Below are 23,466 nucleotides of genomic sequence, written 5' to 3'. Positions count from 1 at the left end.
TGAAGAATTTATTTGGGCTGCAATTTCTGAGGCTGGTAACTCTAATGAACTTATCCTCTGCAGCAGAGGTAACTATGGGTCTTCCATTCCTGTGGCGGTCCTCATGAGAGCCAGTTTCATCATAGCGCTTGATGGTTTTTGCGGCTGCACTTGAAAGAACGTTCAAAGTAATGATGGACTGTTGTTTCTCTTTGCTTATTTGAGCTGTTCTTTACATAATATGGACTTGGTCTTTTACCAAATAGGACTATCTTCTGTATACCTGCCCTACCTTGTTAGAACACAACTGATTGGCTCAAACGCATTAAGAAGGAAAGAAATTCCACAAATAAATGTTTAAGAAGGCACACCTGTTAATTGAAATGCATTCCAGGTGACTACCTCATGAAGCTGGTTGAAAGAATGCCAAGAGTGTGCAAAGCTGTCATCAAGGCAAAGGGTGGCTATTTGAAGAATCTCAAATATAAAATATATTTTGATTTGTTTAACACTTTTCTGGTTACTACATGATTCCATATGTGTTATTTCAATGTTTTGATGTCTTCACTATCATTCTACAATGTAGAAAATAGTAAAAATAAAGAAAAACCTTTGAATGATTAGGTGTTCTAAAACTTTTGACCGGTAGTATATGTTTGATGTTGTCGATGTTTGATACTGTGAAACTTGTGGAATAGCTCTCAGATTAGCAAGTACTGTCATGACGTTGTCCCCAGAGTGACCGTACGTACATATCCCAACCAGAAGCCATGGATTACAGGCAACATCCGCACCGAGCTAAAGGCTAGACCTGCCATTTTCAAGGAGCGGGACAGTAATCCGGACACTTATAAGAAATCCCGCTATGCCCTCAGACGAACCATCAAACAGGCAAAGCGTCAATACAGGACTAAGACTGAATCCTACTACACCGGCTCTGACGCTCGTAGGATGTGGCAGGACTTGCAAACTATTATGAACTACAAAGGGAAACCCAGCCACGAGCTGCCCATTGACACAAGCCTACCAGATGAGCTAAATGCCTTTTATGCTCGCTTCGAAGCAAGCAACACTGAAGGAAGCATGAGACACCAGCTGTTCCGGATGACTGTGTGATCACGCTCTCTGTAACCGATGTGAGAAAGACCTTTAAACAGGTCAACATTCAGAAGGCCGCGGGGCCAGACGGATTACCAGGGTGTGTACTCAGAGTATGCGCAGACCAACTACAAGTTTCTTCACTGACATTTTCAACATCTCCCTGACCGAGTCTGTAATACCTACATGTTTCAAACAGGCCACCCTAGTCCTTGTGACCAAGACTGCAAAGGTAACCTGCCTAAATGACTACCGCTCCGTTGCACTCACGTCGGTAGCCATAAGGTGCTTTGAAAGGCTGGTCATGGCTCACATCAACATCATCATCCCAGAAATCCTAGACCCACTACAATTTGCATACCGCCTCAACAGATCCACAGATGATGCAATCACAATCGCGCTCCACACTGCCCTTTCCCACCTGGACAAAAGGAACACCTATGTGAGAATGCGGTTCATTGACTACAGCTCAGTGTTCAACACCATAGTGCCCACAAAGCTCATCACTAAGCTAAGGACCCTGGGACTAAACAACTCCCTCTGCAACTGGATCCTGGACTTCCTGACGGGCCGCCCGCAGGTGGTAAGGGTAGGCATCAACACATTTGCCACGCTGATCCTCAACACCGGAGCCCCTCAGGGGTGCGTGCTTAGTCCCCTCCTGTACTCCCTGTTCACCCACAACTGCGTGGCCAAGCACGACTCCAACAAGATCATTAAGTTTGCTGACGACACAACAGTGGTAGGCCTGATCACCGACAATGATGAAACAGACTATAGGGAGGAGGTCAGAGACCTGGCAGTGTGGTGCCAGGACAACAGCCTCTCCCTCAATGTGAGCAAGACAAAGGAGATCGTGCACTACAGGAAAAGGAGGGCCGAACAGGCCCCCATTAACTTCGATGGGGCTGTAGTGGAGCGGGTCGAGAGTTTCAAGATCCTTGGTGTCCACATCACCAACAAACTTTCATGGTCCAAACACACCAAGACAGTCGTGAAGAGGGCACAACAACACCTTTCCCCTTCAGGAGATTTGGCATGGGTCCCCAGATCCTCAAACAGTTATGCAGCTGCACCATCGAGAGCATCCTGACCGGTTGCATCACCGCCTGGTATGGCAACTGCTCTGCATTTGACCGTAAGGCTCTACAGAGGGTAGTGCGCATGGCCCAATACATCACTGGGGCCAAGCTTCCTGCCATCCAGGACCTATATACTAGGAGGTGTCAGAGGAAGGCCCAAAAATGTGTCAAAGACTCCATTCACCCAAGTCATAGACTGTTCTCTCTGCTAACGCACGGCAAGCGGTACCAAAGCGCCAAGGCTAGGTCCAAAAGGCTCCTTAACAGCTTCTACCCCCAATCTATAAGACTGCTGAACAATTAATCAAATGGCCACCCAGACTATTTACATTGACCCAAACCCAAGCCTTAGTTTTTACAATGCTGCTACTCACTGTTTATGATCTATGCATAGTCACTTTACCCCTACCTACATGTACAAATTACCTCGACTAACCTGTACCCCCGCACATTGACTCGGTACCGGTACCCCCTCTATATAGCCTTGTTATTGTTATGTAATGTTACTTTTTATAAAATAAATCTCTCTTAAGTCTATTTATTGAACTGCATTGTTGGTTAAGGGCTTGTAAGTAAGCGTTTCACGGTAAGTTCTACACCTGTTGTATTCAGCGCATGTGATTTTTTTGTTGTTGTTGTGTGAAACAAACAAGAAATAAGACAAAAAAAAACAGAAAACTTGAGCATGCATAACTATTCTATACTAGTCAAGGGCTTTGACTAAGCCATTCCAAGACATGTAAATGTTTCCCCTTAAACCACTCGAGTGTTGCTTTAGCAGTATGCTTAGGGTCATTGTCCTGCTGGAAGGTGAACCTACATCCCAGTCTCAAATCTCTGAAAGACTGAAACAGGTTTCCCTCAAGAATTTCCCTATATTTAGCGGCATCCATCATTCCTTCAATTCTGACCAGTTTCCCAGTACCTGCCGATGAAAAACATCCCCACAGCATGATGCTGCCACCACCATGCTTCACTGTGGGGATGGTGTTCTCGGGGTGATGAGAGGTGTTGGGTTTGCGCCAGACATAGCGTTTTCCTTGATGGCCAAAAAGCTCAATTTTAGTCGCATCTGACCAGAGTACCTTCTTCCATATGTTTGGGGAGTCTCCCACATGCCTTTTGGCGAACACCAAACGTGTTTGCTTATTTCAATAGCTTTTCCGTAAAGCCCAGCTCTGTGGAGTGTACGGCTTAAAGTGGTCCTATGGACAGATACTCCAATCTCCGCTGAGGAGCTTTGCAGCTCCTTCAGGGTTATCTTTGGTCTCCTTGTTGCCTCTCTGATTAATGCCCTCCTTGCCTGGTCTGTGAGTTTTGGTGGGCGACCCTCTCTTGGAAGGTTTGTTGTGGTGCCATATTCTTTCCATCTTTTAATAATGGATTTATTGGTGCTCCGTGGGATGTTCAAAGTTTCAGATATTTTTTTATAACCCAACCCTCATCTGTACTTCTCCACAACTTTGTCCTTGACCTGTTTGGAGAGCTCCTTGGTCTTCATGGTGCCGCTTGCTTGGTGGTGCCCCTTGCTTAGTGGTGTTGCAGACTCTGGGGCCTTTCAGAACAGGTGTATGTATACTGAGATCATGTGACAGATCATGTGACACTTAGATTGCACACAGGTGGACTTTATTTAACTAATTATGTGACTTCTGAAGGTAATTGGTTGCACCAGATCTTATTTAGGGGCTTCATAGCAACGGGGGAGAATACATATGCTCGCACCACTTTTCCGTTAATTATTTTGTATAATTATTTTAAACAAGTCATCTTTTTCATTTCACTTCACCAATTTGGACTATTTTGTGTATGTCCATCACATGAAATCCAAATAAAAATCAATTTAAATTACAGGTTGTAATGCAACAAAATAGGAAAAACGCCAACGGGGAAGAATACTTTTGCAAGGCACTGTAGTCAGCTAACTAGTTGGTTGTTTTGTCTTGTTTCTACCGATGTAATTCATATGGAAACGGCCAAACTGCTTGCTATAGCTAAATAGCTAGTTAGTCCGTCAGGCAAGAAAAGTTGTGTGTAGCGGTAAATTTGGGCTGCGCTCACGAAGCGTCAACCCCAGCTGTCACTTTCACTAGCTAGCCATACAGACAACCAGCTAACTAGCCACCTAAATGAAGGCTAGAGTAATTAGTGTTAATCTGTTGGGCTTAGGTTATGGTTTGTCATGTTTGCTAGGTGCAGATATTCATAGGCTATACATTGCCTCGTTTTCCTATTATTTGACAGCTTAGCTGTCGTGTTAGGGTAGATGCCTGCACAGTGGAGCTAATATGATATTGAGTTTGATAGTTGTGTACATAGCCAGCTAACAAATTGCTTATACCGATGCAATTCATTTGGAAACTGTCCCAGCTTCGTAACTACTCAGCTAACATTGGCGAACTCTGTAGTTAGTCTGTCAGGCAACAAAGCAAGAGTTGATTGGAGGAGAGAGAGAGAGACGGGAGAGAGAGAGAGAGTTTATGAGAGAGATTATGTTCCTGACCACAATTTTTACCTATTTGTTGCACCTCTCCTTTCCCTCTGTTACTCTGTTCCTCTAGGTCAGTGAAAGCGAGGGAAGTGATGTGGAGAGTCAGGGATCAGCAGCAAACGGCAGGGAAGAAGAGGAGGTGGAGATGATTGGAGGGATAGAGATGTGGAGCAAGGCAGGAGGAGTGGAGCGAGAGGAGTGTGGAGGGAGAGAGGAAGAGAAGAGTGAAGAGGAGGGAGAGGAGAGGGAGAGAGGAAGAGGAGAGTGAAGAAGAGGGAGAGGAGAGTGGGGGGAGAGAGGAAGAGAAGAGTGAAGAGGAGGGAGAGGAGAGGGAGAGAGGAAGAGGAGAGTGAAGAAGAGGGAGAGGAGAGTGGGGGGAGAGAGGAAGAGAAGAGTGAAGAGCAGGTAGAGGAGAGTGGGGGGAGAGAGGAAGAGGAGAGTGAAGAGGAGGGAGAGGAGAGTGGAGGGAGAGGAACATAGAGAGGAAGAGGAACATGGAGACGGGAAGGAAGAGGGAGAGGAGGTAGCAGAGGGTGAGGAGGTGGCAGAGGGAGAGGTGGAGGAAGAAGGAGGGGTGGAAGCAGAGGGAGAGGAGGAAGCAGATGGAGAGGAAGAGGAAGAGGGAGGGGAAGAGGGAGAGCACACCCGAGAGGGGAGCCTACGTTTCCATGGAGCGTGTCTGCCCCAAGTCCCACCATTTACCCTGGTACCACACAGCCTGGGCCTAAAGTGACAGTGGCAGGGGTTTTGGAGTTGTTTTTAAAAGTGGTAAGAACTTATATCTGTTCCAGAGCTTGTAATGGATTACAACAAGAAAATGGGCGTGGTTGACCATCTTGACCAACTGAGGAGCTATTACAATGTTGGACGCACAGACAGAAAATGATGGAAGTATGTGTTTTGGGGGATGCTCAACATGGTCATCATTAATGTGTACATTGTGTGGGGGACCCTGCAAAGGCCCCTTCCCAGAAACCACAGGCGCTGGTCCCTTAAGGCATTCAAAACGCAGCTTGTGCATTCACTTTGTGATATGACTACAGTGGCAGGAAGAGGGGAGCCAAGAGTGTGGAACCAGGGCGTGTGGACAGAGTTGTAACTCATAATTTGAAAGCAGGTGGAGTTTGAAGGGCGCAAGAGAGGGTGTGTGGTGTGCATCCAGAGTGGACGCAGGGCAAAGAGTGGGAGATGTGTAGAAACCTCCTACGTGTTCTGTGCCACTTTGCAGGAGTTCCATGACATGTTGTAGGCTAAACGCAAACAGTGTGAAATAAGAATTTGTCCTACAAATCTTTTAGGGAAATTGTGTAAAATATGTATATGTAAATAATATTTATAAGTATAATATATTATACTTGGTACTCGAAATTGCATTTTGGTTCGAGACTAGCGCGGACAGCAGTGGACGCATCAATTCATGATTCAAGTGTAGGCTTAATGACAATCCCAGAATGCCATTACAATACACGTTTGGGTGTTTTGTAACAGATGTCTCTTTCCATTCATCAAATTGCAGGTGCACAGTGCACTGTTTTGATGCTGGAATTGGATGAACGTGCACAGGTCGCCTATTGGAGCGCCTTTTTTAAGTGATTGTTTTACAATCAGATGAAAACATCATGACTGGTTGTGTTCATGCCACATTAAATGGTAATACATGTTCAAAGTTATCGGACAATTCTTTACTAGGCCTACTAGAGAAACAGCGATTACACCTAGGGGCTCTATTCAATACGCATTAGGGAAGTTCAGCTTTACAGCGTGATTGAAATTTAAAGGCAATGTTCCCACTTTAGAGGAGACTGCATTCACGGTAAACGCTGCATATCTTACCTTGAAATTTCTATCGAGGTATCTGTAACGCTGCAGCTTTACAGATTAAATTGAGCAGGGTTTCCCAAACTCGGTCCTGGGGTCCCCCCTGGGTGCACGCTTTGTTTTTTGCCCTAGCACTACACAGCTGATTAAAATAACCAACTCATCATCAACTTTTGATTGTTTGAATCAGCTGTGTAGTGCTAGGGCAAAAAACAAAACGTGCACCCATGGGGGGCCCCCACGACCAAATTTGGAAAACCCTGGAATAGGCTATAAAAAAAGGGAGAACCATAACGGTAAGAAATTAAATTTACTTTCACCCCTGGATATCCGATGGGTTGGACAATACTTTTCTTGTCAATCATGTGATATGGGCGTTGGAGATGGGAGTGTGAGCAGGTGGGTCAGGGCAAGGATGATGTTGTGGATGTTGGTGTGCGTCTGTATGTTCTATTTTGTATGTGCACGTTTTATATTGTTAAAATAAATATATAATCAATAAAATCAAAAAAAATGTACTATAGGATCCAATCAGATTACTTTTGATTTCCAATAGGAAAGAAAGTAGTCCAATTGGATTCCAATAGGATTCTGATAGAGGTGATACAAAATCCTATAGGATTGCGAGAATCATATAAGGTCCAAAAGGATTACTTTTGATTTCCAATCGGGAAAAAAGTAGTCCAATAGGATTCTGATAGAGGTGATACAAATTCCTATAGGATTGCAAGAATCATATAGGGTCCAATAGGATTTCCTTTGATTCCCAATAGGAAAAAAGCAGTCCAATAGAATTCAAAAAGCAGTCCAATAGAATTCAAAAAGCAGTCCAATAGAATTTCAATAGGATTCTGATATAGGTGACACAAAATCCTATAGGACTGCGAGAATCCTATAGGATCCAATATGATTCCTTTTTATTTCCAATAGGAAAATAATTGTCCAATAGGATTCCAATAGGATTCCGATAGAGGTGACACAAAATCCTATAGGATTGTGAGAATCCTATAGCATTCTATTGGAAAAATCACTAATCCTACAGGATTTTTTGACTAGGGTTAGTGCTAACGCGCTAGCTGACTGACATCTGGAATCTATCTATTTTGGATTTCGGCCCGGTGTGAATATCATGCATAAACTTAATTTCAAATTTTTTCTATGTCATGTTTCAGGAAGAACATTCCGCACAATACCCATGTACTGTCTGCTGGTCAGTCAGCTGAGATGAAGGTACACCACAGGAGGTTGGTGGCACCTTAATTGGGGAGGACTGCTCGTGGTAATGGCTGGAGTGGAATAAGTGGAATGGTATCCATTCCATTTACGCCGTTCCAGCCATTATTATGAGCCGTCCTCCCCTCAGCAGCCTCCACTGAGGTACACAGATGGAGAGTGGAGCATGGCAGAGTTTGAAGGTGAGTAGTCCCATAAAGACATGGACTGACTGTAACATAGTTCTACATCTTAAAATGTTCTCAAGGATTTTGATGCATACAGTATAACCATTTCTAATACACCACACTGACTCTCTTTCAGTCCAATACTGCAAATCAGTATTGGACTGAAAGAGAGAGACAGGTTAGTTTATAAATGTAAACCAATCCATACATTTTAAACAGTACTGAGTTTTGAAAAATGGAGACTTCTTCCACAGATTTTAGTGTGTGCTTTATTAGCTTTGAGATTCCTGTGTTCAAGACAGTTTGTTTATTGGGCAGAATAACGTATTGTCTGCTATAATTTCACAGGCTCTGGCCAGTCGGTCAAAATAACTCTCTGCTGAAGAGAAGTAGCGATTTGCAGGGGCAACTGAAGACATGATGTCAGAGGATGCATTTTCAATAACCTCCCCACCCTGGCTCTCCCCGGAGTTTGAGGACCAAATTGTGTCAGGAGACCGGAGAAGAAGGGCCAAGCGCTCTTATGGGGCGCTTGGCCCTTCGAAAACTGAAGCAACCGTCCACGTCCACCGCAGCCCTGCCCAGAACATCTGATTGTGCAATAGACCACAGACAATCACCTGTACTTTAGAGAGTATTTTCACTGACTCTTCACACCTGCTACTCAAAATACTTTTTTCACCGACTCCCACTCACTCACCCACCCTTACATATACACACACAGAACATCACACTCTTCTTTTTACTACACTTTATTACTTGTATTTTTTTTTGTTGAAATGTCTTGATATTGTGTCTTTTTTTAGATGTTTCATTTTAGAATTTGACTTTTGAACACCACTTGTTCTTCTTTTTTGACAAATAAAAACATGTTTATATAGAATTAGCACCCAGTAGAGTAGGGGGGTGGGGGGGCTGTGACAATAAAGGGAGAGGGCAGGGGTGCTGTAAAAATGGTGAGGTGTAAGTGTCAAGATAACTACATGGCATGTCTCAGGCTGTGACAATGGCAGTCAGGATCTCTAGTCTCCACCGAGAGTTGTTAACACCCCCTTAGTTTCCCTTATCCAAACGCCGGTTGAGAAACCAGCTTTTGAGTGTTCAGAGATAAAACACCTAAGTTCTTCTGACTGGTATAGAAGTGGCTAGAGTCTTCAGAGGTGTAAGGATAACAAAGAGTCTGAAACCAAGTTATTTGGTGCAGTGACAGAGGGAGTCAGAGCATCCTGTTTGTCAGTACCGCCACCATGCAGCGCACCAGGCATCGTTTGGGTCTGCTATTCATTAAGGCCTCGTTAACACTCTGGCTGTCACTCCCCATCCATCCATCAATCAGGGTCTGATAGGAGGGGACCCCACTTACAAACCCACCCAAACTTCTCTCTCCAGTCCAGGACCAACCCTAATACACTGGGACTGGGAGGTAGACTAGACTACAGCACAGATACCACAGAGATAATAGAAACAAACAGTTGACACAGCACATTAGAGTCAGGGGAAGATGTGTCTTTGATACACAGTGAGACCGTGCTCACAGAGCAGTAAACTCACCTTAGTCAGTACCACTATCACTGCTGCAGTCACAGGCTAGGGGGGGAATCTGTTTGCTCTGATCTCACTCCTATTTGTCACTCCAAGTGACACGATCACAGCCTGGAATATCTGCTTTAAAGTTGGAGATCAAGCAGGCACTCTCCCTGTGTTTCAATAAACTCAGTAAGAAGGGTAGTATTTCCCTCTCTCCTGGTCTAATACTCTACAGTCATTTAGACAGGCCTCTCAGCTCAGGCTTCTCAGCTCAGTGGCACCTCCACCATCAGGTCCCCTAAGCAAATATGTACAAAGACACTGAGTAAACATTACAGTGACAGAGAGTTGACGACTGAACCACACTGTACACAGTGGTGTATCATTGGTAATCCCATGTGTTTAGGTATAGAGACTCCAAACAACAGTGTCATTTTGTTTATTTGTGTCCATGTCCATGATGACATAAAGTAGATATCAGTGATACGGGGTAAAGGCTGACTGTATCTCCTGGGGTTTTATATACTGTAGAAAAATAAAGATATGGGGGATGAAATAGGCTTTTTATTGCTGGTTTTCATGTCTCAATGGTACAGAGCACTGCTACAGACATAGTCTAGAGCAGTGTTTCCCAACTCCAGTCCTCCAGTACCTCCGACGGTATACATTTTTGTTGTAGCCCTGGACAAGCACACCTGATTCAACTTGTCAACTAATCATCAAGCCCTTGATGAGTTGAATCTTGTGAGTTTGTCAGCTGCAACAACAAAAATGTGTGCTGTTGGGGGTACTCGAGGACTGGAGTTGGGAAACACTATATGGCGCGCACACACGTACATGCTCAAACACACACGTGTACATGCACAAACACACACGCACACACAGACACAGACAAGTACACACACACCCATCTCTCCGTAAGGGTAATAGCAGCCGCTGTATTACATTTCCATAAATTATCATGCCTGAGCAACGCAACACATCAAATGAAATTTATGATAATAATAAAGCACAAAACGTAGCTCTTTGCATCAGTTGAAAATCATAACCCTGTAATTAACATGGAGAAAAGCAATTTATCTGCGCTTCAGTGAGGCCTTGCAGCGCAGTCTCTCTCTCTCTTCCTCTTGGCACGTTTGGGATTGTTTTAATTATCTAATGGAATCATGGGTTTGTGTCTTTAGCCTTCCCCCTCCACATATTTGGCACTCCATTACTTTGAATCTAAAATGAGAAACTAAAGTACACAACTGATTGGACTATAATCTGCCTCCACTCAACCCAGAAGAGAGAATCTATCAGAAACACAAAGAGAAGAGAGAGAGCGAGCGAGAGAGGGAGAGGGGGGGGGGGGGGGGGGGAGAGAAAGCTAGACAGAGCTGTTAGAAAGGATACACCTGATAGTAAGAGATATGATCCCAGAGTAACAATGTGACACTGTTCTTAAACAACAACATAAGTATGATGCTGGGTAATACCAAGAGAACAGCAAAGCTTCTCCAGAACTGTCAACTACACTTGAAACCTTTTAGAAGTTGTGGCTGTCTCAAAAGTCAAAGCACTTATCCTGGTTTCTCCCTTCGGTTGATGCCACACAACCTCTTACAGGAGTAATGGATCTGCACCATGGTAAATCTGATTTGTAGGAAGCAGATATTTTGTGGTTTTTTAAAGGTCTCTATTCCAGGAACTCTTGGGTACGGTATGACCAGACTGTACGTTCCTCTAGGAACCAATCAGAGCACAGGTTCCATTAATTATAGCTGGCTGTAGATAGCACTGTTGCATTATTAAACACAGCCAACCACCTGCTCATACCTCTCTCACTGTATCACTCTCTTTCCATCCCTCTCTCACTATACCACTCTCTCCTCATCCCTCTCTCTCATTACCTACCTCCACTTCACCCAAAATCTCTGTTTCTATTCCTCTCTCCATCCATCTCTACCCTTATCTGTCCTTTTTTTACCCATCCTCATTAATCTTAGGGAGTTTACCTAAGCTGTCCATCTACTTACTCTAGTACTTATCCAAACCACCAGAACGCCCCCACTCATCTGTAGGCTCCCATCTATAAAGAGAGCAGGGGAAATCAGAGGCTCAGGTTTCATATATTATTTAATACACAAAAGGACATGAGAAACACTCAAAGATAAAATGGCAAGATGCACCACCAAGACATCTGCACTATAATGACACTATCTTGAAGTTGACAATGTACACAGTCTGAAAAAGGAAGATGATGAAAAGAAAGAATGATGAAAGAAAAGCCCTGAAGACTGCCACTGCAGGAGAACAACTCCAAAGGGCAACTAAAGCCATGTCCTCATTACCCAGTTCTTCTTCGAAAACCACTCAAAAAGCACAGAGTACATACATTGTCCTGAGCTACAGTATACTGGTACTATGTGCAGGTGCCTGAAGAATATGGGTAAATACTTGCTACTCTTCAGCCATGATAAAACAGTGGGGTACTTCAATAGTTCCAGGAAAGAGAGTTGCAAAGATCCCACTCCAGGTGGGCAGCCCTTCCTGTGGAGTGACAACAGTGTCATTAAGAATGTCCAGATGGTGTGAGAGCCACTGGAGCTGCAGCACATCAGCAGAAATCCTGGAAGCAGGTACAGTACAGGGCAATCTGTCAACCTGCAGCTGGCCTTCCTGTTTCACAGCTCTCAACTGGGCCAACATGTACAGGACCACAGACACACTGACACACATACTGGTCTCTGGGGGATCTTTCTACGCAGTCCATTACATAATCCCATGTCTCTGAAGCTAACAAAACCAGCACCACAGAAAGCAAACAGAGTCCCAATAGGATAACTATATCATAAGGTTATATCTGTCTGCCCTCATGTGATGTGTCACGACAGACACATCTACAATGGGGCACAGGAGTTCAGGGTTTATTACAGAGCTTATTGCAAAGACTTGTACAGCTGTAGATTTGGCCCTGTCTACTAGTTCCACTAGATCAGTGTGTGATGGGGCTCTCTCTCTCTCTCTCTGTGTGTGTGTGCGCGTGCGTGCCTGCGTTCGTGTGCTGACTACATGGAGGGGGAGTCAGACTTAGCAGTGCTGAGGAGAGAGAGATAGAGAGAGAGAGAGAGAGAGAGTAGAGAGAGAGAGAGAGAGAGAGAGATAGAGAGAGAGAGAGACGTGTTATTACCCTGTCTGACCTTGTCAGATAAGAGCCTTTACGCTGCTCATACACCTCTCCTTCACATGGTCTCTCCAACTACATCCATCTCTCTCCGCTCTCCATCTTCCTCCTCTTTCTCTTTCCTCAAAGTATCTTCATGCCTCTGCCTCTCACTCACCTTCCACTCCTTTAAAGCCTCAGCACTTTTAATTTAATATGGCAAAAGAGATGGGAAAGTTTTGAGTTATCTAATCAAATCAAATCAAATTGTATTTGTCACATACACGTGTTTAGCAGATGTTATTGCGGGTGTAGCGAAATGCTTGTGTTTCTAGCTCCGACAGTGCAGTAATATCTAACAAGTAATAAGTGGATAAGTTGGTCTGTTTGAGACTCAGTCTGTTCTTTCAAGGGAGGAAAAAACAAACCAAGTATGTCTTTAAAATGATATGGGTTAAGGGATAGGAGCTGGTCTGTCTATAAGGCAGAGGAGTTGGTTCTTTGCATGATTCCACTGGGGGCTGTCTGGGCTGCTTGGACTTCCTGTCAGTCTGGCTGGCTGGCAGGCTGGCTGGGGTGAATGTGATGAAGTTGATTTCTATAAACTCAATTCACCCAATAAATTCAACTTTAGGCAGAACTAAGCTAGGACTTTTGTGTGGGTCATTTTAGGTGCAAATACGGTTATCATTCTGTAGTTTGTAATAAGCATTATTGATTCAAAGTAAGTATTTAAAGTACATACTGATGCTATTCAGTAAAGTGCAGACAAGATGCAGGCGAAGGTGCAGGCCATACTGTATGTCAATACTCAAGTCAACAAAATGTACCTTCTTCCAGGATATTTATTCCTCAAAATCACTAGAAAACAACCACACGAAAAACAGCACACACATCAAACAAAACAAACTAAAAAGATCTGTGGAAAAGTTTGCCTGGAATGCAAGGGCATTCCCTCTCACTTCACTCCGCTATGTATCCCAGAATTTCAATGGTGTATCTATATTTGTGATGTTCCTGAGGCACCCTTTAAAGCAAGGCTCCCCTTACTCAGGGCCAACTCTACCTTACAAACAGCCTGGGGGACTAGAGAAAGAAGAGCACCAGATCAGCAAAAACATGAAAAAGTCCCAAAGCATACTACCATAATATTTGCCAACCTGTCAATTCAGTTAGACTGTATTGCATATTCACCCCTATAGAATACAGTATGACACTGTCCTTTAGATTCACAAATTCAATCAAATATATCGTTGCTGTCTGAAGAAAACCTCATCTCCAAAACTTTTCATGAAATTTATAAAATGACCATATTTTCCCATTAACAAACATAAAATTATGAAACTTCAGAAGCTATTTTCAATACATTTCCTTGGTCCTAGAGTCATGAAATGTTCAGTGTACAATAAGGGAAGTTAATACATTTAATAAATGTAAAAAAGTAACAATTTGTTTAAAAAAATAATGTTTTTTTCATCAGACAGCGACAACATGTACAGGACCACAGACACACTGACACACATACTGGTCTCTGGGGGGTCTTTCTACGCAGTCCATTACATAATCCCTTGTCTCTGAAGCTAACAAAACCAGCATCACAGAAAGCAAACAGAGTCCCAGTAGGATAACTATAACATAAGGTTATATCTGTCTGCCCTCATGTGATGTGTCACGACAGACACATCTGCAATGGGGCACAGGAGTTCAGGGTTTACATTTTACATTTTAGTCATTTAGCAGACACTCTTATCCAGAGCGACTTACAGTTAGTGAGTGCATACATTTTTCATACAGAGTTTATTGCAAAGACTTGTACAGCTGTAGATTTGGCCCTGTCTACTAGTTCCACTAGATCAGTGTGTGATGGGGCTCTTTCTCTCGCACTGTGTGTGTGTGTGTGTGTGTGTGTGTGTGTGTGTGTGCGTGCGTGCGTGCCTGCGTTCATGTGCTGACTACATGGAGGGGGAGTCAGACTTAGCAGTGCTGAGGAGAGAAAGATAGAGAGAGAGAGAGAGAGAGAGAGAGAGAGAGAGAGAGAGAGAGAGAGAGAGAGAGAGAGAGAGAGAGAGAGAGACGTGTTATTACCCTGCCTGACCTTGTCAGATAAGAGCCTTTACGCTGCTCATACACCTCTCCTTCACATGGTCTCTCCAACTATATCCATCTCTCTCCATCTTCCTCCTCTTTCTCTTTCCTCAAAGTCTCTTTATGCCTCTGCCTCTCACTCGCCTTAGACTCCTTTAAACCCTCAGCACTTTTAATTTTAACAAGTAATAGATAGCGACAATATGCTATCTGATTTATAAAAGTTAGAGAGGTAGAGCAGATGAACATTGACACAAACAATAAGTGCAGTATTATAGTTCTGTACCTTTATAGATCATGGCTGATGAAATATTTTTTCCTAATTTCCCATGAGTGTTCATTACAGAACACGTATAGGTTCTACAGCACTTACCTCTCCTAAGGAGTGAGATGGAGAAGCTCATCTTCCATTACTCACAGTATCAGACACAATTTGACTCTAATGAATGCTGTTAGCCACATCAAAAAGCACTATTTATAGTTCCATTGGGTTCAGGTGGAATCTACTCAGCGTTAGCTAGCCTAGTGAACATATTTTATCATAGCTGTTAATGACATCTTCAGAATTAGACTTCCTCGAAATCATCAAGGGAAGAACAAGAGTGAGGCACCGAGATCAAAGGAACCCTGTTCCTTCTGCATGCCACGTTCTTGTTCTAGCTCATTAGGATCTATGGAACAACCTCCAGCAGGCTCAGTCTTTAAAAAGAATCAGGGAATGTCATAATGTGATGGATCCACAATTAACATTGGTTTCAAGGTAGGACTAATGAAAAAGTAAAAATGGTTTTAAAGGCTGATCTTCAGTCTTTGCACAAACTATATGAATAGACGTATTAGTAGTTCATCATCCTTCTTTGATTATTTAACAAATTAGTCAACTTTTAGTCATTCCTGCTTAGAATAGTGTGGAGAGCAGGTAGTAGGAACTAGGAACACATATGTGCTGCGTTCTACCCATTTTGCTCTGTCACTGCTCTCTATATACTCTTTCCCCATCTCCATCTCCACCTCACAACGTCTTCCCCTGTCCTCATTCTCCTCTAGCCTTAGGTTAAGGCTATGGCACTTCAGAATCCCTTTCACTGGGAAAAGGAGTTCAAAAGACATATAGGAGCCAGAAAGAGAGATAGAGAGGAATGAATACAGAGAGAAACAGATAAAAGAGAGAGAGGAAGACAGCAAGGTAGAAAGAAGCAGACCACTTGTAAGATGACTATGCTATGGGTAAGTACACTCTTAGAAAAAAAGGGTTCCAAAAGGGTTATTTGCGGAGGGATAGGGTTCTACCATGAACCATTTTGATCAGAAGGGTTCTTTGTAAGTCAAATGGTTCTAGCTAGGATCTTTAACATCCAAGAACAGTTTTTGGAAGAAACGGTTCTTTGATGATTCTTTGGAAGGCAAGAAGAATTCTTTGGAAGGCAAGAAGGGTTCTACATAGAACCATATATAATATTTCCCAGCAGGCTCTATTGCAGGGAGATTTCCTGAATTGTTTGTTTTACTGTAATACTGTATCTGTGTTTTTGCATGTACATTGATTGGTTGATAAATGTTATGCTACACAAAGATAAATAACATACAGTTTTCTAAACTAATCCAATCTATTAGTAATTGGATTTATTGCACCTGTTATTGACATGGTTGTTCCAGTTTAGATTGAGGTAGTCTCAGTATTCAATCTTACCTACCCTGGCAGTCATTCATTGTTGGATTTCCTAACTCTGGTTGGATTCCAATAGGAATTACACATCACTTTGCAAGCCAGGATAATGTGACTTGCAGGCCTGATGTGGCCTGTAAACCAGGAGATTCCTAACACCACTGTGTTAGGGTATAACTAGACAATCAAAGAAAGGCCTTATGATATACAGTACATAATGTATTGTCATAAAGAATTACATTTTAATAAAGGCTGGTGGGTTCTACCCCTTCATAGAGGGTTCTAGGAAGAACCCGCCAAAGATAAAAGGGTTCTCGGTAGAACCCTTTATAGTAGGTTCTAGGCAGAACCCTTCATCGAGGGTTCTAGGTAGAACCATATATAGGGGGTTCTTTGAAGAACCCTACATAGAGGGTTCTAGATAGAACCCTCTGCAAAGGGTTCTACCCAGCACCAAAAAGGGTTCCCTTATGGAGTCAAACCAAAGAACATTGTATGGTTCTACTTAGGACATTTATTTCTAAGTGTGTCGTTGCTGGAATATAGACTATTCTATGGGCATGAATAAATCCAAATGACCTGTAAAACAGGATTTAACTCAGGGATGAGAGAGAAGAAATGGAGGACACATGTAATCCTATAGTGAATGAAAGGAGATTTAATACATTTCGTCTGTTGGAAGGAGGGCATAGAAAAGAGAAAGACCAAGTACCAGCGATATAGAACAGAGAGTACAAATGAGGAGAGGGTATGATGGAGAGGTGAAATGTGGAAGAGGATCAGCTGGTTTTGAAAGATAATGAAAGAGAAGGGCATGAGTGCCTCAACTGAAGGAGGAAATAGAGGATAAATAAATATGAACTAAAAGGAGAGGAATTAATGGGGGAAAAGAGGGCCCTTCAACATCAGAACTCTTCCGAAGAAATTAGGGAATAAATAATAAAAATATAAATAATAATATGCCATTTAGCAGACGCTTTTATCCAAAGCGACTTACAGTCATGCGTGCATACATTTTTTTTGTGTATGGGTGGTCCCGGGGATCGAACCCACTACCTTGGCGTTACAAACGCCGTGCTCTACCAGCTGAGCTACAGAGGACCACAGGGATGGAAAGAACCATTACTGCTTGTTGGTCTCTTTCACCAAACAGGTATATTTAGCCCCATATCCAGAGGGCAATACCAAAACCAGGGCAGTGAGAATAATTCAAACCCAGAGTTTAGCAAAAATCCTACTCAGGCGACATACTGTAAAGCCAACGTATTGCATTTGGCTGTAATACAGTGAGGAGGTTTTGGCTGTAATACAGTGAGGAGGTTTTGGCTGTAATACAGTGAGGAGGTTTTGGCTGTAATACAGTGAGGAGGTTTTGGCTGTAATACAGTGAGGAGGTTTTGGCTGTAATACAGTGAGGAGGTTTTGGCTGTAATACAGTGAGGAGGTTTTGGCTGTAATACAGTGAGGAGGTTTTGGCTGTAATACAGTGAGGAGGTTTTGGCTGTAATACAGTGAGGAGGTTTTGGCTGTAATACAGTGAGGAGGTTTTGGCTGTAATACAGTGAGGAGGTTTTGGCTGTAATACAGTGAGGAGGTTTTGGCTGTAATACAGTGAGGAGGTTTTACTGCTCATAAACTACAAGCAACAATAATCATACAGTAGCTGTAATGTCATCATCTAGTGCGTTTTATTTCAGGGGTCATTTATGGCCTGATATATTTACATAAAACTATTTTAAATATTATGTAACGCCAACGATTCACTAACTGGAGCATCACAAATTGAGCATAAATCTGTGCTAAAAGCCCATAAAGCAATCACGACTTTCCCCTCTTGTAAAGCTAGAGAAGTTCACCTAATGGCTCTCCAGGGCTGCCAGCGAACGATTTGACTGTTACACACAGCAAAAAGTAATGGACCTCCTAGACAGACAGTGTGGGAATGATTAGAGTGTTACACATAGTTAAAGTTAATGAGGCTCTAAAGTGGGCCAGGTATGATTTGACTGGGGTGAATAGAGTTGACCTGAACACACCTCTATAGTAATAGGCCACCCTGGTGACAGAGGAATAATTTGAGTGTTTCCAAAAAGTTGACAGCCAGACAGGCAGTTTTATGCGAGGCGGTTGGCTGACATGTATAAGATGTCCATTAATAGTGTGTCTGGTGACAGATAGGGAGGGACAACTGAGGGATGGAGGGGTGGAGAGAGGTGTGAGCCGGAACAGATGGAGCGATGTCTGGAAACCAAGAGGTGTGCTGTCATGCCTTCCAATTTGTTGTCTTTGTTAAATCACCTTGTCACACTAACATAGAGAAGCTCACTGAGAAGAATCTATTTATTTCAATACCATAGACAAACTCTGAAGGTGAGTGATGATAAAGATTAAAAGAGTAAGAACAAACTTCATTGTACATCATTGTTGTTTGTCAAACTAAGTTGAACCCTGATTGTCCCCCTTGACAAGTTTCAATCAATAACTGTGAGGAACATCGGTGGAATCAACGCCTTATGAGATTTACTGCACATAAACAGACCTGCACACAGCTCATTGTTGACAAGCTGACAGTCAGTGCGGACCTCAGTATCCATGAGATGACATTCAGGCTACAACCAGAGCCAGAACTGGAAGTGTAACCCTGGATGCTGCAGAATGTTCTGCCTGGTGCTTGACCTCTTCACTCACCTGATGCTCTGTGATTGGAGGACATCTGGGTCGGTGGCGTTGAGCAAGGCCACAAAACTGCCCAGCGGGATGTTCTCCATCTTGGTGACCTGGAGGGGGTCGGGAAAGAAGACGGGCCCCTCGTTGACGTCCAGGACGGTGATGTGTATGGTGGCTGTAGAGCTGGAGCCGTAGCCCACATCTGGCACCAGAGGGTCCTCATTCTCCACTTTGATCAGCAGCGTGTGGAACACTAAGCTCTCATAGTCCAGAGGCTGGGGGGAGAGGAGAGAAGGGGAGGGAAGGAGGTGAGGAGAGAAAACATGTAAGGAACAGAGGGGAGAAGATGGATGATAAGACCGGTAGGAACAAAGAGGAGAGGGGGAGAGAAATTATGTACGAAAAAATGGGAAGAGGAGGGCAGGAGAAGAGATGGCGTAAAGGGGCAAACTGCAGTGTGCTAGAGAAAAATCATATGATGTTAGCAAGGTTACAGCTATCCTGTAGTCCTGTATCCTGTATATATTGCTAAATTGTATGGATTTATTGGAATAATGAGAGTAATAAAAGCTATGAGTGTTACAGGATCTTTACTGTGCCACCTGTATGTTCATATCTCCAGTGAATAGGCCAGATTGTGCAGTAATATCACCATCTACCCTGCCTGTTATAATGATACCACAAACAATACCTGTTTTAGCTCATCCATAATTAAGAGGATTGAGAGAGATAGGAGAGTCATTTGAGAGATAATTGAGAGAGATAATTGACCCTTCGCTAAGCCCCGCCCCCTATACCATTACAACCTCAGTCAACATTTTCCAGGGAAGCCCAATTCCCCATTCAAACCACTAGAGCAGGGGTGTCAAACTCATTTTCCCCCAGGGGCCGCATTCGGTCTTCACCGAGGTCCGGCAGGCCGCACTTAAATATTAATATATTTCCTTGCCATCAAAATTTGCAAAGAATAATTAACTCTATGCGAAGGGTATGTGTCGCAATGCATGAGGCAAATGGTGGTCACACCAGATACTGACGAGATTTCTGATCCACAGATGCATAGATTACGGCCTAATGAATTTATTTCAATTGACTGATTTCCTTATATGAACTATAACTCAATAAAATCTTTGAAATTGTTGCATGCGTTTATATATTTTTTCAGTATAATTGACCGAGTGAAAAGAAGGATGCCTGTACAGAATAAAATATTCCAAAACATGCATCCTGTTTGCAACAAGGCACTAAAGCCAAAATGTGGCAAAGCAATTCCCTTTTTGTCCTGAATACAAAATGTTAGGTTTGGGGCAAATCCAATACAACATATTACTAAGTACCACTCTCCATATTTTCAAGCATAGTGGTGGCTGCATCATGTTATGGGTATGCTTGTAAGGACTGTGGAGTTTTTCAGGATAAAAAAGAAAAGGAATGGAGCTAAGCACAGGCAAAATCCCAGAGGAAAACCTGGTTCAGTCTGCTTAAACCTAAAACACAAGGCCAAATCTACACTGGAGTTGCTTATCAAGAAGACAGGGAATTTTCCTGAGTGGCTGAGTTACAGTTTTGACTTAAATCTACTTGAAAATCTATGGCAGGAGCTGAAAATAGTTGTCTAGCAATGATCAACAACCAATTTGACAGAGATTGAAGAATTTTGAAAATAATAATGGGCAAATGATGCACAATCCTGGTGTGGAAAGCTCTTAGAGACTTACCCAGAAAGACTCACAGCTGTAATCGCTGCGAAAGGTGCTTCTATAAAGTATTGACTCAGGCGTGTGAATACTTATGTAAATTCGATATTTCTGTATTTCATTTTCAATTAATTTGCAAAAATTTCTAACAACATGTTTTCACTTTGTTATTATGGGGTATTGTTTGTAGATGGGTAAGAAAGAAAAAATATGTGTAATCCATTTTGAATTCAGGCTACAACACAACAAAATATGGAATAAGCCAATGGGTATGAATACTTTCTGAAGGCACTATACATTTAGAGAAAACTAATTATAACTAACTAGCAATGTTTTCAATGAGAGCTAGCTAACCAGCTAGCTAGCAAGCAAGCGATGCAACAATAGTATAAATTCGGAATCAAAAAAGACTTCAACAGGCTCTGTATTTCAGGTATAGTTTTAGGGTGTTCACTCTAAGCTCTAGAATGTAGGAAAAAAATTGTCAATTCAATAGGGTGCTAATAAATTAATGTCCAAATGTAGTTTTCTTTGCACTATGTCATTATATATCACATACAATTATTCATTAGATTATTCTCTACAATATTACAACCTATATTATAACTATAATATTATGCTTGTACTTAACAGTGTTGATGAAATAAGAACGCTAGTTTGTTGTGACCGTTGCTAGTTTAGACTACGCCACTCTTGGTTGTAGCTCTTCCATTTTCGGCATTGGGAGGTGGTAACATTTGGAGGTGTTTCCGCACTTTGGACCAATCAAAATCAACATGATACACTCGACATTTCATCTCCAGATCCTTGGCTTTCATTGCCGATATAGCCGATCAATCTAAGTTGAGAGGGGCAAAGGGAAAGACTCAGAAATACACCATGAAAACTGGAACAGATTGCTTTCGTGAAGTGTAGATATTGAAATTCAGACTGTTAGCTTTGTAAATTAATATATATATAAAGGCCCAATTTTTTTTGTATTCCCCGGATTTCATTTAGAAAAAGCACATGTTATCCCACACTAACTTGCAGCCACTAACTCGAATCATGCTAAATTCTCAGAGTAAATAGTCTAACATTTTAACCATATATGGTAGAGACATAGGGTTTGGACTATTGTTTTTCTAATGCAATTCTCTGTTGAATTAACATTTATAAACCTTGAATGAAATAATAATTTTATGGGTGAACACCCTACATAGTTGCGAGTGCCCCTGCTGCACTGTTAAATTATTTAGCAATTTAAATCATGAATTTTTTTATGAAAACTCTCAGTTTTTCCATTTCCCTCATCGGATCCATGGGTTTTAAACATGAGCTTATCCGAGGTGTCGACTCGACGACAGTTGCTATCCACGGGAGCGCTGGAATTGGTTGCCCAAATTTCTGGGGCAGGGCTTAGCGAAGGTTCAATTGAAAGAACTTCAGGGCCCTGTGGTTACCTTGACGATGGAGAGCATGCCCTCGTTGTTGTCGGGGTTGGTTTGAATCTCAAAGTTCTGAGTGGGGTCACCGTTGATGATGGAGTAAATGGCCCGCCACGCCCCCGTCGCCGGGTCATCTCTGTCATCCACCGTCAGGTTGACTGCCACACCTGTGGAGCCCTCGTCCACATTGGCCTGGAACTGGAGGGACATACAGAGACAAAGGGACGAGACTGGTCAACACTGGTGTCATTATAGAGGTATTGAACTGGACACATAGAGACATTACTGGTCATCACACATTTATTATAAACAGGTGGTTTCTATTCAATGGCCTGGAACTAGACACACAGACACAGACAGAGGGCAGAGGTTGGTCAACACACATATAGATAGCAGATGTGCGTTCAACAAGGGAAATAGTTCGCAAACGTAAGCTAAAGTTAACTAAGACATTCCATTTGTTTTGTGTTAGCTGCTTGTGGGTTCAGTGTAACATTTTGGAATGTTTATTCAAATCGTCCAACAAATTGTTCCTTAGTAACATGTTCACCCATTCAGTGGGACAGTGGTATAACCTTGATTTTAGGTAAAAAATAAGGAATTTTAACATTATCATCATCATCATCATCATCATCATCACTTCAGTGGACTTGGGACTGACAAGTGAGGGATAGAGTATGGTGTTTCTCAAGGTAGGTTGCCCAGTCTGAATCCCGCTCCACTTGAAGTGACTCACATCTAGAGGCTATTAAAAGCGTAATGTTTTATCTCACTTACATCATTCACATCTCTCAAGTGCTATTGAGTTGAACCCAGTGTCAAACTCCTCTCTCTCTCCTCTCTCTGGAGCGGGTCAAGAGCTTCAAGTTCTTCGGTGTCCACATTACTAAGGATCTATCATGGTCCACACACACCAACATAGTCGTGAAGAGGGCACAACAACGCCTCTTCACCCTCAGATCCTCAAAAAGTTATACAGCTGCACCATTGAGAGCATCTTGACTGGCTGCATCACCGCTTGGCAACTGCTTGGCATCCGACCGCAAGGCGCTACAGAGGGTAGTACCTACGGCCCAGTACATCATTGGGGCCAAGTTCCCTGCCATCCAGGACCTCTGAACAGCTTCTACCCCCAAGCCATAAGACTGCTAAATAGTTAGTTAAATAGTTAACCAAATAGCTACCCGGAATATCTGCATTGACCCTTTTTGCATTAACATTTTTGACTCAGAGAATATGTGGCTAGGGGACACTGACACTGGCTGCGTCCCAAATTAGAATTAGAATTAGAAAAACGTTATTGTCCACACAATTTGAAAATGTATCTTTGGAATCACCACATGAAAACAGACATTAATACACCATCATGAGCACATCATTCTCG

The 23,466-nt window shown here is 42.8% G+C and overlaps 1 protein-coding gene across 1 annotated transcript in view; it reads right to left on the bottom strand.

Annotated features, from left to right (window-relative positions):
* LOC311135171 (cadherin-13-like) overlaps positions 1–23,466 on the bottom strand; it is a 352,167-nt gene that overhangs the window by 83,467 nt on the left and 245,234 nt on the right. The window contains exons 6-7 of the mRNA XM_084169093.1: positions 22,098–22,280; positions 18,980–19,233 (exon numbers count right to left, since the gene is read on the bottom strand). Of these exons, the coding sequence (XP_084025219.1) occupies positions 18,980–19,233; positions 22,098–22,280 (437 nt within the window). The remainder of the gene's footprint in view (positions 1–18,979; positions 19,234–22,097; positions 22,281–23,466) is intronic.

Source organism: Coregonus lavaretus (genome assembly GCF_964263955.1).
Source record: "Coregonus lavaretus genome assembly, chromosome: 9".
Lineage (NCBI taxonomy): Eukaryota > Metazoa > Chordata > Actinopteri > Salmoniformes > Salmonidae > Coregonus > Coregonus lavaretus.
This window is presented reverse-complemented; position numbering and strand designations above follow the sequence as displayed.